The sequence below is a fragment of the Colletotrichum abscissum genome (genome assembly GCF_030869225.1).
Source record: "Colletotrichum abscissum strain IMI 504890 chromosome Unknown Scaffold_46.1, whole genome shotgun sequence".
Lineage (NCBI taxonomy): Eukaryota > Fungi > Ascomycota > Sordariomycetes > Glomerellales > Glomerellaceae > Colletotrichum > Colletotrichum abscissum.
Genome location: NW_026850387.1, coordinates 292,286 through 310,528, shown reverse-complemented (window position 1 = coordinate 310,528; position 18,243 = coordinate 292,286). Strand labels below are relative to the sequence as shown.

The window sequence follows — 18,243 nt, the reverse complement described above, 5'->3', positions numbered from 1 at the left end:
GGGCGCGCCTGCACTGGACCTCTATGGCTGCGCTAAATGGGAGCTGCCACGGTTGACTGATTGACTTGAAGGGGTCGGTGGACCTGCCAGATACCTTGGGTTCCCCCTGCGCTTGGGAAGCTCCAGCCGCATGGTCTGTGCTCCCTCTGTCCCATAGTGGGTTCCCTTCACTCCCCAGCCACACTTGGATTTTTAGGTAACTCTTGCCTGGCGATCCTGTTGCGTCAAAGCAGCAGTAACTTTTTCCAACCCAGCCAAAAGGAAAAACAAGACTTCCAGCAACCAGCGCATCTCCGATTCGGCTGCCGCCATTTCTCTGCGTCGCAAGGCTCACCGGCTTGATTCTCAATCATCCACAGGGCTCTGAGGACGTCAGAACAGAGGCAAGATGGCATCGGCAGACGTTGGCTCCCCGAGCTTCGAGCGCCGCGAACGCGATGGCGAAATGGAAAACGACCGCGACGGCGGCGACCGTCGGCACCACCGCGACAACCGCGACAACGATCGCCCCCGCAATCGAGACCGCGATCGCACCGATAGCTACCGCCCGGCTCCCAAAGAGCAACGACGCCCGACGCCGCCGATGAAGACGGAGGAGGAGAAGCAGGCCATCGCAAAGGCCGAGTACGAGAAGCTGCTGTCGATGCGGTCCGGAGGCACCTACATACCACCCGCGCGACTGAGAGCGCTGCAAGCCCAGATCACCGATAAGAGCTCCAAGGAATACCAGAGGCTGATGTGGGAGGCGCTGAAGAAGAGTATCAATGGTCTGATCAACAAGGTCAACTACTCCAACATCAAGCACATTGTTCCCGAGCTCTTTGGCGAGAACCTGATCAAGGGCCGCGGCTTGTTCTGTCGATCCATCATGAAGGCGCAGGCGGCTTCTCTACCCTTTACGCCCGTCTTCGCCGCCATGGTGGCCATTGTCAACACGAAGCTGCCTGCCGTCGGCGAGCTCCTGGTCAAGCGCCTCATCATGTCCTTCCGTAAGGGTTTCAAGCGCAGCGACAAGGCTGTCTGCGTTTCGTCCACGACATTCCTGGCGCATCTTGTCAACCACCAGGTCGCCCACGAGCGACTCGCTGGTCAGATGCTCCTTCTTCTCCTTCACAAGCCGACGGACGACAGCGTCGAGATCGCCGTCAACTTCATGCGCGAAGTTGGACAACACTTGCAGGATATGCAGCCCGCAATCGCCCTCGCGGTCTGGGATCAGCTGAGGAATGTGCTGCACGAGGCGGACATCGACAAGCGTGTGCAGTACATGATTGAGGTGCTATTCCAGGTTCGCAAGGACAACTTCAAGGACAACCCACCCATCAAGGAGGAACTCGACTTGGTTGAGGAGGAGGATCAAATTACGCACATGGTCGACTTGGACGGTGAAATCGACGTACAGGATGGCCTCAACATCTTCAAGTACGACGCGGAGTGGGAGGAGCATGAGGAAGCTTACAAGAAGCTCAAGGCCGAGATCTTGGGCGAGGGCAGCGACTACGATGACGACGATGACGATGAGGATGAGAGCTCCGAGGAGGAGGACGACGAAGAGGAGAAGGCAATGGAGATCAAGGACCAGTCCAACACCGATTTGGTCAACCTGCGCCGTACCATTTACCTGACGGTCATGTCGTCCATCGACCCCGAAGAAGCAGTGCATAAGCTTTTGCGGGTAAACCTCCCGGCTGGCCAAGAAGCGGAGCTGCCCTCGATGATTGTCGAGATTTGCTCCCAGGAAAAGACCTTTTCAAAGTTCCACGGTCTGATTGGAGAGCGTTTCGCCAAGCTTAACAGGTTATGGACCGGTCTCTTTGAAGAATCCTTTGCCGACTACTACAGCAAGATCCACCGATACGAGACCAACAGGCTTCGCAACGTTGCGCGCTTCTTTGCGCATTTGCTCGCGACCGATGCTATCGGCTGGCACGTACTCTCCGTTATTCACCTCAATGAGGAAGAGACAACGAGTAGTTCCAGAATTTTCATCAAGATTCTCTTCCAGGACATCTCTGAGGAGCTTGGTATGGCAAAACTGCAAGCTCGGATGAAGGACGAGATCCTCCAACCTAGCTTCACCGGCCTGTTCCCGCGCGACAACCCACGGAATATTCGCTTCTCCATCAACTACTTTACCAGTATTGGCATGGGTGCTCTCACAGAGGCTTCTCGCGAGTACCTACAGAACATGCCCAAGCCAGCTTTGCCTGCACCACCGGCTGATGATTCCGACTCGGAGTCGGTGTCTAGCTACTCTTCGTACACGGGCTCCTCATACTCCCGCTCTCGATCAAGGTCGCGGACGCCTCGACGCGCCATTGATCGCAAGCATGCTGACTCCAGATCTCCTTCGCCCCGCGGACGGGGACGGTCATACAGCCGAGGTCGCAGCTCCAGCAGATCTCGATCTTACAGTCGTTCAGTCTCGCCTCCCAGAAAGGGACGCCGCGACGACTCGTACTCGGCGAGTCCTCCGAGAAGACGCGGTCGTTCTGCCAGCTACTCAAGATCCCCTTCTCCGGCCCGAAATGGTCCTAGGGATCGTAGTCTCAGCGTGACACCGCCACCTCGCCGAGCAGCCCGGAGGAACAGCTCAAGCGTCAGCAGATCTCCTTCGCCAAGGAGAGGACGTTCAATTTCGCGCTCTGCTAGCCCCCCGCCTGCACGAGGCGTACCTGTCCGCGGTCGTAGTCCAGGGCAAGAAGCGCGTCGCCCAGCCAGGCGGAATAGTTCATCTGTGAGCAGCGCGCCGCGGAAACGCGCCCGCTACGACAGTCGTTCTCCTAGTCGGTCGCCGAGCCGTGGGTCATCATATGACTCGCGGTCTCGCTCCCCCGTAGACCGTCGTGGGCCGAGAGACAGCCGCTCACCTGTTGCCCTTAGGGCACGGGACGGTGACAGCGCCTCAGCAGCCCCGCCGAGGGCGAGGAATGAAGGGCGGGATGCGTCGTACTCTCGCTCGCCGAGTCCCCCGCCCAAGAGGTCACTCAAGCGGGGTTCACCGGATCGAGGTCGGAATTCGAGGAGCCCCATGAGCGTGAAGCGGAGGAGATATAGCGATTCGGTTTCGAGGTCGAGAAGCCCGCCGCCGCTGAAGAAGGGGCGGAGATGAGTGAGGTTGAGAATGACGATGAGAGCGGGCTGGAGTGTGTATAATGGATTCGCAAGGGTGGATAGGTTGTGCAATGTCCAACGTTTAAAGCATGGCATGGGTCAGATTGATATTTGTATAGCTAAGTCAACATTAGGAATGGGGATGGTGCCAATGTTCATTGGTGAATTTGCTGCCTTTGGGCGGCTTCTCGAAGTGCTTGCTTGCCTCCTTCTGTGTGATTATTGTCGAGTCGATCAGGTAGGAGGCGGCTTCAGATTACTCCCATCTTACTTCTGGATGCAATTATGTGACGAGTGAGTGTGTTACAAGCCCAAGCTTGAAGGGGTTACCATCTTCCTGCTGCTCTCTGACCCCACGCTAGCAACCAACAGGAGAAACTGCGAGAAGTCATGTAAGTAAAACAAACAAACTACAACAAATCCGTGCAAAAAAAACGACGTGAAAGTTTGGAACTAGCATTGGACTCGATGTCTGTCAAACACATTGCGAAAATAGCAAAAGAGAACGATCGCAGGTGCGATGTATCGGGTTGTTCTGGACGATCAGGGGATTGAACCCTGGGCCTCCCGCAGACGCTGAAGGAATGCAAAGCGGGCGCTCTACCACTGAGCTAAACGCCCCGAGGTGTTGGATGTTCTCTGGGTTCTGGCTGGGGTCTAAGTTCGGGTCTGCGGTGTGTGGGGGGTTCAGGGTAGTGGAGTTTTCTCAGTGGAGTTTGGTCTGTCCTCGGGTGGTGTTAGCAGGCGAGGGTCTGGAGAGTCTGGCGAGTCGCCGGGCAGCTTTGGGTATCTAGAGGGGCGACCAAATTTTGGTTGTCGGTCTGGGAGCGGGGATTCGAGTTTGTAGAGTGGTTTGTTTTGCGTTTGCGGTTGATTTTGATTCGAGTTGCGTCGTCTTGTGGTGCGGTATGAGTGGTCCGGCCTATTCTGCTTTGGCGCATCTTGGAGTGGTGTTCCGGGTGGTGTAAGTCAGGTATGGGTCATTGTCTGTTTGTGCCCCCTATCTGTGCTTCTGTGCTTGTTGTTTGCCATGACTGACGGGGTGCCTTGTGGCGAGTAGCTTCGTTTCTCATCTTTCCCAGAGTATTCGTCAGTGGTGCTGGCAAAGGGGCAGGGTGAGGGAATATGTGATATTGCCTACTTACCCTAAGGTGAATATCATGCGGCAACGGGAGGAATCCGTTGAATATAGCACTCAGGGATCACAAGAGAATGACTCGTAAGCTGAACTGCGGGATGGATGAAGCGTTCGGATGACTCGCAGAAGCAGTTGGATGAAAAGGAGCAAGAAAGAAAGAGATGGAAAAAATAACAGCAAACATACTGGATAAGGTAGGCAGGCACGGGGTGCTTCAGATACACATCACCAACAAGGAAGGCGCGTGCGCACGGACCACCGTCAACCACTCCGACTTTCCATTCTTTCAATACCTCAACCCCGGATATCAGGACCCAATCAGAACTGTGCGCGATTAAGACGCTGCCGTCGACAATATCTTTGGAATTTCAGAACTCGATTTCATGCACTGGCCACTAGCCACCGGCCACTCGTTGCATCGGGTAAGGGTTCTCCAGCCGGACACAGAGGAGTCGCCGGCCCCACATGTGCCGAACGGTCCCGTGTAAACCACATCGTCGCCCGATCATGGCACTAGAAGTCTAGCCGTTTAGGACAATGTGCAAAGCACCCACAAGATATTGTACGCGGTGAGCAGTCGGTACATTCGCATCTACAACACTCATACCCTCACAATCGTCAATAACGCGTCGCTGGAAGATTCGCAGATGCCGTAACAGCCACACCGTGGTGCAGCTTTCATATACTGTTGATACATACGACTAATAATGTACAGCAATGGCTCTTTGTCCATCATGAGCCCTGGCAACCTGCACTCCTCGCTCAGAAAAATATCCTCCGAAACGCCGTCGGAGTGGCCTCCCTAAAATTCAACGCCGTGCCTCGCATCTGGGACCTCATCTCAAGCTTTAACCCCCCTAGCATTAATCTCGCCCTTCTCCCCAATATTCAGACGAAGGCGACAGTCGGGGCAGTACCACTTTGTCGTCCGCGCAGGAATATGGGTCATACCCATGCACTCTAGATGGAACCATTCCTTATCGCAATTCTTTTCAACGCAGAAAAGAACAAGTGTCAGCGTAATCCTGGACCTCGAGCTTTACGAAGGATACTTACTTCATTGTCGCACGCAATCATCTCGCCAAAGCTGACTCTGTTGCAGTCGCAGTATCGTGGCTCTTTCGGGTCGATTGGGTTACCTTCGTCGTCTTCTTCCAACTCGATCTCGATCGGCTGGCCCTTTTCCTTTTTCTGAGCGCGTTTCTTCTTGGGAGCCGCTTTTCGCTTACCCACGGCACTGCTGCCTCCAGCGTTGGTCTTGCTGACGATACCAGGCACAGGCTTTCTAGTCCTCTTGCTCTGCTGTCGCTGCTCGGGAGCTGGCGTATTCCGCGCGGTACTAGCGCGACGGGGTCGGTCAGTTGCTAGCGAAGGCTGTGGCTCTTGACTCATAGCTTTTCCTCGCGAGCTAGGACGTCTCCCTTGGCCGTCGGGCACCGGTGTAGTGCCTGGTGTCGCCGCACGCGAGCTTGATTGTTTGATCGAAGGCGCTGCAGATGACGAGCGCTGTGCTTGCGGAACCTGCGACGCCGGCACTGGTGTGGGGTTGTCCAGTTGCTGCTGATTCTTCTTTGCCATATCGCCCCTTGTTTCCCTTCGAGCTGCAGAGTCACGGACCGGAGGAAGGATGGGCGTGGTGGACTTCTTGGGGGACAAGATGGGTGGCGGTATTGGCGTCTCCGCGGGTAGCTTGGTCAGTATACTTGCCGGAGCAGTGCTTGCGACTGACGCCGGGGGCCCAACCGAACCAGTCGGCGAAGAGGCCGGCGCGGAAGTGTTCGCTGGCTTCGCAGCCGCAGGGCCAGTGCCTGTGGTCGCCGAGCCATCTTGTCCGGGAACAGGAATCGGCACTGGGGTTGTCATCTTGGGAGTGACCGCAGTACCGCCTGGTGTAAGAACAGGAGGTGGTATAGTAGACTCTGTTAGAGGTTGCGCAGCGAGACTGGCTCTTAGATGAGGAAGCGGGACTGGGGTCTCCGTCTTGGTGCGTTTTGGAGCGGGACGAGGCGCTGGTGTCTCAACTGGCGGCTGCTCAGGCTTCTCGGCCTCAGCCTCTGGGATAGAATCTCTCTTCCGCTTGTTGCCGTTGGGTTTTGGCTTCGCTGGAGTCTTCGCTTTGCTTGCGCCTTTCGGCTGTTCTGCAGCTGTGTTGGTTGTAGTATTATTTGCAGTAGAAGGCGTGGTAGTATTGTTGTTGGTAGCGGTGGTGGTGGTGGTGTTTGTGTTGTTCGCGGCCGATGATGACGATGCTTCGTGAGACATCAAAAGTCTTGCAGCTTCCCTAAACTGTCTGGCTGATTCTTCCGCCTCTTCTGCAGCCTGTTTAGCCAGCGACTCTCGCTTAAGCTTCTTGGCCTCGTTGAGCTTCATGCCCCGATTGCTCAGCTGGATATCATCGGACGCAAGCGCAGCGGCGCTAATGGCACCTTCCGGGATTGGTTTGTTACCGGCTTCAGCATCAGGGGCCAGAGCCGCAGGCACCTGGTCAAAGACTCTGCCCTCGTCTTCAGCCTTCTTTTTTGCCTCCTTGTAGGCATCAATGCCACGGCCGAGCGTCTTGAGTTCTCGCAAAATCATAGTATCACTAGGGCTCCATGTTGCATTCTTCTTCATCCGCTTTCTAAGCCTCGCAAGTTCCCATGGCGTCAACTGCAACCAGGGGGCATCCGCGCTTCCTATCACGGCGTTCTCTGGCGGAGGTTGCAGCACAACAGCGGGAGTTGCCGCAGCAGCCAGGCCCGCAGCAGATTTGGGAGGTCGCGCTGAGGACGCAGCCTTTGGGGTCTTTGGTGGCCTCGCCTTGGGGGTCTTGACAACTTTGATACGCGGTGCTGGTGTCGTCCGAGCTGGCGTGCGCCCCAAAGATTCGTCATCTTCCTCTTCAGAGCTCTCATCGCTGTCGTCCGAGTACGCCACAAACTGGTCGTATGGCGGTAGCACTTCGCCAGGCACAGTAATCCTGGGTATCCGTGGCCTTCGAACCTTCTCGCCATCTCCATTTCGCATCACCCGCGGCGCTCTGACAAGCTGAGATTTGGAGGTCGCCACGGGGCTCTTTTGTTCTTCTGCCGGATAATTTTCCAGCAGGTTCTTCAACTTGGCTAGTATCGTGTTTGCGCGATTATAGTGACGGTTGACGTTCTCGGACATGCGAACTGCCTCGGCATGCGCGTAAACCCGGGAGCTGACTGCATGGTTCAGGCTGTCGGAAATATCTGCGCGCAACTGTACGGGAGATGGGCGCTCCTCAGCGGGAATACTGGGTAGCTTTCCCCAGGTCGAGGTGAGGTTGTGAACGTTGATTGACGCTTCGGTGTATGTTTGGTCGAGCTTGCCGATCAGAGTTAATGATCGCGTCATATCGGAAGGAAGGTATTCGGTAAAGTCAAGGAAGTCGGTGACGGTAGCTTGCGCGTCTGGATCGGCGCGCATCTCGAGTGACTCGACAGAGTTGCTGATGGAACCGAGCGACTGGTGTATATCGTGTTCGACCGAGGTCCTGTTTTTGGGCGACACTTCAATGTCCATGGCGTCTGCGCCCTCCTCGGTAGAGGCCATTTCGTCGGAAGGGGTGCAATGAGAGTATATTCCGTCGGCCTGAAAAGCGGCGCATCAATCACTATGGATGCATTTGACACCGGAGAATCGATGGTGGCTGTTGGGCGTGTTGCGAAGTACAGTTGCGCATGCTTGTGATGAGGTTGCGGGTCGCGTATGCAAGGGGAGTCGCGACCTGATGTGATGTTCGGTTTAGCTCTGTGAGCTCCCTACCGCTAGGGACCTTGGGGGCAGCTGCGATGGGGTGGCGGGGCTTCCAACGTCCACTGACAGATGCGCTGGCCAGATTGGTACACCTCAAGTCCGTGCACGGCTGGAGGCATGTCTGTCGCGGATTATTCAACTTCCGAATACGCGAGAGACATTGGGTACGTACCTTTGTTTTGCCTTCAGTCTCCTATCCCATCAAGTGCTAGGTATGAGAAGCTGGCACCCACACCCACTGCACGCTCTTCTTGCCGGACTCAGTTGTCTTGGATACCTCCTCAAAGAATGCCCTCTTGATCGTGGTCTCCAAATCTACCCTACCAGGGATATAGTTACGAACAAAAGGTATTAAGTATAATAAACCTCTCACCTCTTCCCACGTCCGCGGGGGCTACTCTTTAAACTATTACTTCTACACGACGAACTTGTTCCGATGTCGGCCTAAAGGACGAATCTTGCCAGCGCATATCTCAGATACCTTTGAAGGGGGTAGTATATCTGTCTACAGTCTTTCTGTAACTTCCACTAAACTTCAAAATTATTCATGAGCGAATACAAAGGGAACAGTTTCGGATTAATGTATAGCTTGTTACGACCTTTCGAGAAAGTACGTAGGTGTATGTTGATACCCATTTAGCAGGTGATGGGATACCACTTGCTAGCACCTAACTGGCCTGGCCTGGCACTTAGCATGGCTGGCACTCACAGGGAAGCATCCAATACATGTAACGCCTTTCGCGACTACTGTCTTCTAGGTACCCATCGTATCTATAAAATCTCTTGTGTTCTTCCGATACCATTCCTCAGGATGTACCATTCCCTGGAGAGCTGGGATTTCCGCTTCGAAGAAACGGCGCTGGCTTTGATTGTCATACCAACTATAAAGATGAATCGCTAACAACGGCTTGAGATTTAAATACGCAGCATAGTCTATTAGCTCTCATCGTACCATGTCCAAATCAAAGGATCTGTCCAAGTCAATCGAAAGTAAGACCATGTCGGCTGGCATCAAAGTCAACCGCGTTCAGACAAACTTGGCATCCATCTGTTGGTAGATCCCCAGTACTCTTTTCCATTTCAACCCGCTGGATCTCGAAAAGGCATGCTTGGTCTGAGGCTGCGCGTCGTCTGCAGTCGCGCCAACTCTGGATTGCAATCTATCGATTTGCTCACAGACCAGATGCTCCTTTTGGGGGTCTGGGGTATGGCCGATAACTCTCAAATTCGTTCCCCTTCGAAAGTCGAGGCACACCAAGGCGTACCCTTTAGCCGTGACAACCTTCAACATCGTCAAACCGCTGATCAAGAGCGTCGACGAACTGATGGGTTTATCGATCGAGAACCCTTCAGTAGATCTTCTGAGGAAAGCTGAGTTGTAAGGGCCGCGGATGTTCAGTACGCTTCCCCGCCGTTCATCATGTAACAACTTAGCGATGATGAGCTGGCCGTCTATCCTAGTGATTGACTGTAATTCAGATACAGAGCAACAGCGGACCCGTCTCCGGAGGAAGTCGTTCCAGGTCCACTCCTTTACCTTCATGCTCTTGCCGACCAAGACGATAAAAGCAGCTACAACCCACAGGTAGGTCGCTAGGTTCGAAGGATCAACACCGTTGATACGCTCGCCGACGCTGAAGCCGATGCCCAAGCCGCCAGCTGCAAATAACACGGCCGTGAATATTACGCCCCAAACGTATCCTGGGCATGGCACCGTTACGCACATCTCATCAACAACCCACTCATCCATGTACTCCGTTAGCTTGTTAAGCTCATTGAGCTGATGCATCGCATCTTGCTGTGCTTTCGTCGTGGATTGTGCGGCCGGGGGAGGAGAACGCGAACTCTCCACTAATTTGGACCGTGAAAAAAAGCCACAAGCCAGAGCTTCTGAAAGATGAAGAACGTCTGGTCTCCTCATTTTGTCGAATTGGCTCGTCTGCATACGGAAGAAAGCCCCGAATTGTCCTTCTGCGAGCGGTTGGACGTCATCTTGGATAAAGCCTGCCAGGGCTATGAGATGTCGGAAGCCGGTGAAATTCGCCAGGAAGCTCGGGCAGGTCATGGCCAGTGGTACCATCACAGTGATGACTTCGTCCATGGAGTTGAGCCGCAGACATTGGCTAGGGCCTGCGAGATCGATGTTGATGGGATCACACCGGCTGTTTTCAGACCCACAATACATCCATTGCAATGTGGTATTCAGGCCGTCGGGGTACCCCTGACTGCGACTTGTATGCTTAAGATGCATGACTATCTGGTTGAGGATGTTGAATGCTGAGTGTGCAGTGTTCATATTATCAAGGTCTGATGTTGCCGAGTACTCAAGATCTCTATCTTGAAAAAGGAGAGCCTGCAGAAGACAGTTCAGAACACAGAAAGCAGGGCAAGTTCTGGTGAGTACTGTACGTACCTTAAAACCTTCAAAGCCTGTCTCATAAGCCACAGCACAGATTTCGAACGCCGTTGCTGGTAGGCCAGAACGGTTGATGAATCTCAAGGACATCAACACATGCCTCAGGGCTGAGTTGAGACCAAACCGAAACTTATTCTGCTCGACACAATGGGCCGCTACTTGCTTTTCCTCGAAGGACGCGGTTCCCTCCTTCTCGTTAGCCTCAACCATTCGCATATACTCTTCGCACTCCTCTTCCTCGTCCATCTCGCCGTCTCCAAATCGCGTATCCCCTGAGTCGCGCAGGTTGGACAGGACGGCCTCTGCTGCCCCAACGGCAATCGCGGAGTTCGCATGTAGATCAAGCAACAACAACTTGATCTTGGTAATTCTCTTGATGAGAACACTTAGAACATTTGTTTGCCAGTAAGTACCCGGCGAGGTTTGAACGACCAATCTCGTCAAGACTGCTGATATGTAGTTGATCAGCTCGTAAGTGGCTGCTAAGCTGGAGAATGCTTCTTGCTGGGCTCCGGAGTCACCCATGTTTGCAACGCTCTCTGCAGCACACTGACCCTTGGAGACTTGTTTGATGAAACTGGAGAGCCGTTTATGATTCGACAGTTGGCCACAGTGTTGTGCGTTGATGCATTCGTTGTCGAGAAGGCAAATCGTGATAGCTGTCAAGACTTTCTGGCATAATCTGGACATGTCTCGGTAGCCCTTCTCCGTATCTCCTTGGAAGAATTCCTTGTTCGAAAACTCAAGTGGCGTGCTCGGAGATTCAGCAATCTTCATCAATCGCACTGTTTCGGCATGCCAAAGGTTCTTGAGAACGTCTTCGGACAGGACATATAATCCAGCGGCGTCGAACTCGGGATATTTGGCCGCACCCTCCGTTCGGGGCAGAACCCCATTCAAAACTTCATCGAAGTCGCATTGAGCTGGCTCACCCCTAGGTTTAGGATAATCTTGGGAGTCGATTGAACCCTTTTCGCAAGATGGGTCAACCGGTTGACGCCGAAGTCGACGGAAAAGATGCTTGGTCTTATTGACGGCTGACCCTGTTCTGGTACGGCTCGGAAGCTTAAGGGGCTCGAGGTTCGACCCCGACCGAACTGGTACAAAGCTTTTTGGCAAAGATTCTGGTTGATTGGGAGGGTTCCGAGGACTGGATGTCACGCAAGACTGGCCTTCGACACCAGACTTTTCCTCCATATCTCCGCCGAGAGTCACTGACGCTGAAGACATGATGATGGCTTCACGGCAGCTGGCATAATCCTCAGACTAATAGGCGTGATATCGGTATGGCGCAGCAACCCTGTTTAGAGATGAGTGCAAACAATAGTCGAGGAAACCGAGAAGGCTCAGTATGAGAGTGCCCTCTTAAGTCTGCACACACCAGCCAGGGCTAACTGTACTACCGCGGGGCTCTTCACTTTCCAACGACAAACATCCGATTACCATATCGGTACCGCACCATTTCTGTGTCTTTCTTCTGGGCCGTCGGACCAAACCGAGTAGAGGCTCCCAAGGCGGATCAGGCGAACTACTTTCAATTGGGCGGCAAGGCGATAATGGTGGCTGAACGCCGCTGCGGCTGATTCACTTGCAGGAGAACCCCAGCCCGCACACAAGTTGAGGTTTGTGGCCGCCTATTGGCTAGATATCATTGCTGCCTGACGCAGAGTGGGTGAGGGCGCTGACCAAGTAGGCAGGCTGTACAGGGCGGGAGCTTTGCCTCACCGTCGCCTGAACTGAACTCTGAAAGGATATCTTACAACGCCCCTCCTCGAAGGCTTGCGAGGGAAACTTCGAAGTTTGGAGATAGGACAGAGTAGAAATGACTCGAAATATTGCTAAGCTATGCGACCTCGGCGTTTACATTACGGCGCTGGGGATGTACAATCACTCGACCGACGAATCTGTTCCTCCTCCAGTAATCGGCGGCCACTTCGAGATACCGGAAACGGACCGAGTATCAAATCTGACGAACCAGCAACCATGTATCAACAAGGATGAACATCCAGATGAGCATGAAGCTACTATCTGCGATGAGGCCGAACAACATGAATCTGTGCAAGAAGCTAATCACCATCTGCAGCCTACATATGAGATACTTGCAGATATCTCGGATGCATCTTCGTGTAACTCTCTAACTGACTGCCGAAGTCGGCGGATTACTTCAAGCCGTCGCCTACATTCAGGGAGGCCCACGGGGAGCAATAGCGATAGTGACGATGACGAGGACGGTAACGACAATAGGGAGCAAAGTCATGTCTACGACAGCGATTTGGATTCGACTGTGCGTAGTACAGGCCAAAACAGTCACGCTCGGAAGATGCGAAAGTGGAAGAGCCTAGCCAAAGGAAGGTTCCAGAGGATGCTTCTCGAATGCATTGTCAATACAGGTCTGAACCTAAATATCCTGCAATGCTTCCTATATTACTCACACTATGCCCCAGACAATATTCCACCAAACTACCGAGACATCTTTATTGACCCCTCGATCATCAATAAGCTTGAGCAAGTGACTTCATTATCGCTCTCACGGCCACAGGCGTTCTCTTGCGGTGTGCTGAAAGGCAATAAAGTCACGGGCTCTATTCTCTATGGGCCCCCGGGCACGGGTAAAAGTATGTTGGCTAGAGGTATAGCCAAACAGTCAGACTTCAACATGCTCTCTATATCAACCTCGGAAGTCTGGCAAAAGTGTCACGGAGAGGACGAGAAGATGATAAAGGCAATCTTTTCTCTGGCCCGAAAACTATACCCCTGCATAGTTTTTATTGACGAGGCGGATGCAATGCTTGGTACGCGCAAAGCTGGCGAGAAGAGACACATCAGGTCGATGCTGAACCAGTTTCTCATGGAATGGGACGGCCTTACTACGGACACGAAGGCTCCCTTTGTCTTGCTTGCTACTAATAGGCCGTTTGACTTGGACCCGGCCGTTCTTCGACGTGCACCCGTGCAGATACACCTCAAAGTTCCGACGCAGAACGAGAGAGCCGGGATCCTGGGCTTGCTACTGGAGGGCGAGACGTTGCAGCAAATCAACCCAAATTTAATTGCAAGACTGACTCCGAATTACACTGGATCGGATCTCAAGAATCTTTGCGTCATGGCTGCTACCAACTGTGTAAATTCGCAGCCGAGGGACACGACCGAGCGTGTCTTGACGAGGGCACACTTCTCCTCAGCCCTTCAAACGATCTCTGCAACCAACATAGGAAGATTAAGTGCGAACGAATTCAAAAAGTTTGAGGGGCGATTGGAAGAAAACGTTGAGGGTTCGCCAAGAGAAGAAGACGAAGATTAGATCAGACTACAGCTATGCCTTGCCACCAACATTACTTCCGAAATATTAGGAATAGGCACATTGGTTGAAACCTTTGCACGATCTACTATCGCTATTAGCATGGGCCTTAATTATTAAGCCCTTGTTGCAATAATGGAGCAGATCGTGCTTAGATCGTGCTTACATTCTGTATTAGACTTATATGCAAATAAAACCAGGCATGGAGTAAGAACTTTGTCAACTCCGTGATGATAAGCAGTTCAGTTGGGCATTGGCGGAGGTTTTCTCCCTGCCTCTACATACGCCTCTGCCAATGAGAATCACAGAGGTCTCCGTTGGGCAACTTTCAAGCTGCGGCTTTTTGGGCGTAAACCCCTAACGTGATACTTGCTTACGCGAGATAAGTCAAGCTGACATGGCTGTCGGCTGAGGCTGTAATCAATGCTTTAGGCAATCTGCATGGGACTGTGTCTCATCGACCGCCTGCGTGTGTCTGTTTCTTATCGAAAGCTTGCCTGCAGCTGCGCCCCTCTGGAAATCTGCCTGCGGCTGTGCCGTTGGTTGCCTCATTTTCTGCTTGTCCTGTCAAATGAGGAAGCAGAATCAATTGCGACCTGTTGTCATTGTAAGTGGAACACGCACTACCGTCAAAAGCTCAATTAGTCGCGCCTTAACTGGGCAATGGATGCTACAACATCCATCTTAGCTCTATTTCCCCAACTTCAACATGAGATCGGACGACGATGAGGCGGAAACCGGCCGTCAGGCGCCAAATGAGGGCCTCAAGAACGAGAATATATCGTCAGGCAGTGAAAATCCCGTCCAAACGATTGATACAGACCTTCATGACTCAGAAAAGGAGAATACTCATGAAAACCAAAATCACAGCCAGCATGCCGCGGTCATACCCACTATAGCCTATCAGAGCGACAACGATGAAAAGTCTCTCGAAAACATCGTGGAGATCAAGAGGGAAACACCTTGCAACTGCCACATGTCTATCGAAAATGCCGCAGAGAACGCCACAGGCCAGGAACAAGAGGACGACACTGCCGGGAACACCTCGAAAACGGAGAAGTCTCAAGATTCAGATGGCACACAGCATATCCGTGGGACACAAAAGAGAAAAGCTCAATCTAAAAAGTCTCTTAAACAGTCACGCGCCGCACTGAGATCTTTGCCATTCCACAGCAGTCACAGGAAGGTTCCTGCCAACGATAGCGGCAGTGAATCAGAAGAACAATATGGCACGAGACCCCAAAGAGTTGACAATGCGTCCTTATGGGCCCAGCACGTGGTCAGCGAAGTGATGCCAGAGGATGTCGACGATAAGTCGCCATCAAGGCTAGAATGGCTGAGACAAAAACGTGAAGACGACGAAAGGAACCCATACCTTGATCGAATCATGTCTATGGTTGGTCTGGAGAACATGAAGGCTCATTTTCTTGCTGTCAAGGCCAGAGTCAAGGAGAGTCAGGTAGATGACCCTTGTCTAGCGAAGTTCCGCCTGGCGAAGTTGCGACTTCATCTAGTTCTCCATGGGAAGGATGGGACAGGTAAGTCCTCTTTTGAGGTGGGGAAATGTACCACTAAACTTTTCATACAGGCAAGAAATCCATAGCCAAACTCTACGCACGATTCCTCCATTCCATAGGAGCTGTGAACGGTCGAAATTTTTTCAGAACATCCGACCCGGAGTACAGACCCGCCTACCATATGTCCATGGCACGCAAGCGCCCCAGATTACGCAAGTCTCCGACAGTAGGTGACTATCATGGCCACGCGCTGTTTGGTACTGACGGTTGATAGATTGTGTTTTACGACGAGAACATGGAGAATGGAGATTCCTCAGACAGCAGCGACTCTGATTCGTACGATAGTGATAGTAGCGACTCTCGTGGTGCCTCCCGTGCCCAAAGATCGCGTATTGTCAAGAGTCTTTTGGAGACTGCGGCGGTGTCTACTTTGATTATCTCGACGCGAAACAAGTCTCTACTTGAATCTATGGAAGACAATGAGAAGGCCTTAGAGGCTTTCCAAAGCCCATTAGTTCTTCCAGACTACAATGAAGAGGAGCTGATGCTGATCGCTTTGCGCATGATACAGAAAAGGGGCATGTTAATCGAAGGGGGGTCCGAAGACCCTGGCCTCTGTGCCTTGGTACGACGAGTGGCCCGCAAGCGGAATTCGACTTCATTCTCAAACGTTCATCACCTCGAGAAAGAACTCAATGATGTGCGCAGAAGGAAAGCTCTCCGACTGCAACAAGCACACGCCCAATGGTTTACACAGGGTTCGACTGGAAGTCCTCTCACAGGGTATCTTCCGGGCCAACCTAGGCAGAATGAGAGAGAGACCGACGACCAGAAAAGCCTCTTCACCTCAGCTGATTTCCTGGGCCCGGATCCGAAAGATCTGAGAAACGAGAACGAGTCGTGGAAGAAGCTTCAGGATATGATTGGGCTGGAAAAGGTCAAGAGAGAATGTGGCGACATCATCGACTTTGCCCAGACCAACTACCGCCGTGAGCTTCTAGGGATGAGGCCCATTGAGATTGGCCTCAACAGGCTATTTCTTGGACCTCCTGGAGTAGGCAAAACGACTGTCGCGCAGCTATACGGCCAGATTGTCACTGACCTTGGGCTCGTTTCCGGAAAGGAGATTATGTTGAGAAACCCATCTCACTTGATCGGCGAATACATAGGAGAATCTGAAAGGATGACCAAGGACATTCTTGAGGAAGCTGAAGGCAACGTGTTGATTATCGACGATGCACACATGCTTTATCCTGGCGAACAAGACGCTGGCCACAAGACAGATATTTATCGAATCGCCGTCCTCGATACCATCGTCGCGAATGTTTCGGCGAAACCAGAGGATAGATGCATCATACTTGTAGGTTACGAGTCTCAGATGATACAGCTATTCAACAACGGTAATCCTGGGCTCCAGAGACGATTTCCCAAGGAGACTGCGCTGCGCTTCGACACGTACAGCGAGGATGAACTGTGCGGGATCATGGATCTGAAAGTGGTTGAATCTGGCCTCGACATGACAAGGGATGCTGCAGCAGTGTCTCGACAAGTCTTGAGTCGTATGCGCATTAACCCGAAATTCGGGAATGCGGGAGATGTTGAGAATCTACTTTACCAAGCGAAAGTCCGGATCAATGCTCGAATCAGATTCGCAGACCACAAATCAGAATCTTTACAATTTGCCATAGAGCCTGGCGACATAGACCCGGATTGGGACCGGGCATTGCAAGCTGACGGAAATCGTGCCAAGCTCTTTGAAGGTTTCGTCGGATTTCAAAAGATCATTGAGCAGTTCGAAGGCTACAAGAACCTAGTCGACGGTATGCGACTTTGGGACATTGATCCCAGACCCCATGTCCCATGGGCCTTCGTCTTCAAGGGTCCACCAGGTACGGGGAAAACGGCGACTGCTCGGAAAGTAGGGCGCTTATACTTCGACATGGGCCTGCTATCCACAGACGAGGTCGTGGTCTGTTCAGTCAGTGATCTTGTTGGAAAGTACTTTGAGGGGGCCGCGTCGAAAGTTCGCAGCACCCTTGAGACTGGTCTTGGCAAGGTCTTGTTCATTGACGAAGCATATCGCCTGGCAAACGGTTCCGTATTACATGCAGAGGCTATCGGCGAGCTAGTCGACGCAATGACCCAGTTGCGCTATCGAAATAACATGGTCATCATACTGGCCGGATACACCGCTGAGATGGAATACCTTTTACGAATCAATCCTGGATTGCGTAGTAGATTCCCGGAACACATCACATTCCAAGCCATGAACTCTCACGCGTGTCTCAAGCATCTGAGGCAAGAGGTCCAGAAGATCAAGATCGACATCGTGGTAGTGAAAGGTTCAAACGGTGAGAGGCTGGAGACAGTCTACCGTCTATTCAGAAAGCTCGGCCAAACGAGAGGATGGGCTAGTGGCCGTGACGTTGAGACTCTTGCTAAAACCCTCATCGGCAATGCGTATAAGCGGGCGGGAAGGACAGAGAAGAGAATGAACACGGGCTCGCTGCAAGTCACTCTAGACGAACTTATCGAAGCTCAGAAGGGGATGCTGGCGGAGCGTTTAGGACGAGGAGGCGACGAGGCGGAGGATTAGATTGTAGACGTAGTAATGTCAATTTACGAAACGAACCAGATTTAGCCCAAAGGCAAGTCGTAAACATCATTGCGCGACTGCAAACGGGGTCAATGAGGCCGAAGACCTTTTCGTCAAGGGTAGTGGCATCGCCAGCCTACTCGAGCGCATGTCGCAATGCAGTCACATCTCGGTTTCTGCCCCTCATTGTGGCCATGTAAGTGGGTAACAGGTTGGCATGTCGGCCAATGCTTCAACATACTAAGGTACTTCCATCGCCTCTTACGCTATCACTGGCATCTTACATGTAATCGCTTCTTCTACTTCTCAACATATATTCCTTATAGATTGCAAAGAAGGGAGAAGAGAAAGATATATCAACAATGATAGTAATCATAATCATAGAGATACAAACAAATTCTG

At 52.5% G+C, this 18,243-nt stretch overlaps 6 protein-coding genes across 6 annotated transcripts; 3 read left to right on the top strand and 3 right to left on the bottom strand.

Moving 5' to 3' along the window:
- Nucleotides 1–388: 388 nt before the first annotated feature.
- On the top strand, nt 389–3,112 carry CABS01_13630 (MIF4G domain-containing protein; the record flags this gene model as incomplete). Its single annotated transcript, XM_060546972.1, has 1 exon — nt 389–3,112. The coding sequence occupies one exon, from the start codon at nt 389–391 to the stop codon at nt 3,110–3,112; it is 2,724 nt and encodes a 907-aa protein (XP_060394796.1).
- CABS01_13629 (uncharacterized protein) lies at nt 2,767–3,210 on the bottom strand (the record flags this gene model as incomplete). The annotated part of the gene is made up of 1 exon (XM_060546971.1): nt 2,767–3,210. The coding sequence occupies one exon, from the start codon at nt 3,208–3,210 to the stop codon at nt 2,767–2,769; it is 444 nt and encodes a 147-aa protein (XP_060394795.1).
- A 1,883-nt stretch (nt 3,211–5,093) lies between these two features.
- On the bottom strand, nt 5,094–7,810 carry CABS01_13628 (PHD-finger domain-containing protein; the record flags this gene model as incomplete). The annotated part of the gene is made up of 2 exons (XM_060546970.1): nt 5,094–5,240; nt 5,309–7,810. The coding sequence occupies 2 exons, from the start codon at nt 7,808–7,810 to the stop codon at nt 5,094–5,096; spliced, it is 2,649 nt and encodes an 882-aa protein (XP_060394794.1).
- A 1,231-nt stretch (nt 7,811–9,041) lies between these two features.
- On the bottom strand, nt 9,042–11,660 carry CABS01_13627 (uncharacterized protein; the record flags this gene model as incomplete). The annotated part of the gene is made up of 2 exons (XM_060546969.1): nt 9,042–10,367; nt 10,428–11,660. 2 exons carry the CDS (start codon nt 11,658–11,660, stop codon nt 9,042–9,044), a joined length of 2,559 nt encoding a protein of 852 aa, XP_060394793.1.
- Nucleotides 11,661–12,252: 592 nt separating this feature from the next.
- Nucleotides 12,253–13,731, top strand: CABS01_13626 (spastin; the record flags this gene model as incomplete). Its single annotated transcript, XM_060546968.1, has 1 exon — nt 12,253–13,731. The coding sequence occupies one exon, from the start codon at nt 12,253–12,255 to the stop codon at nt 13,729–13,731; it is 1,479 nt and encodes a 492-aa protein (XP_060394792.1).
- A 706-nt stretch (nt 13,732–14,437) lies between these two features.
- CABS01_13625 (uncharacterized protein) lies at nt 14,438–17,841 on the top strand (the record flags this gene model as incomplete). The annotated part of the gene is made up of 3 exons (XM_060546967.1): nt 14,438–15,266; nt 15,317–15,471; nt 15,520–17,841. The coding sequence occupies 3 exons, from the start codon at nt 14,438–14,440 to the stop codon at nt 17,839–17,841; spliced, it is 3,306 nt and encodes a 1,101-aa protein (XP_060394791.1).
- Nucleotides 17,842–18,243: the final 402 nt, after the last annotated feature.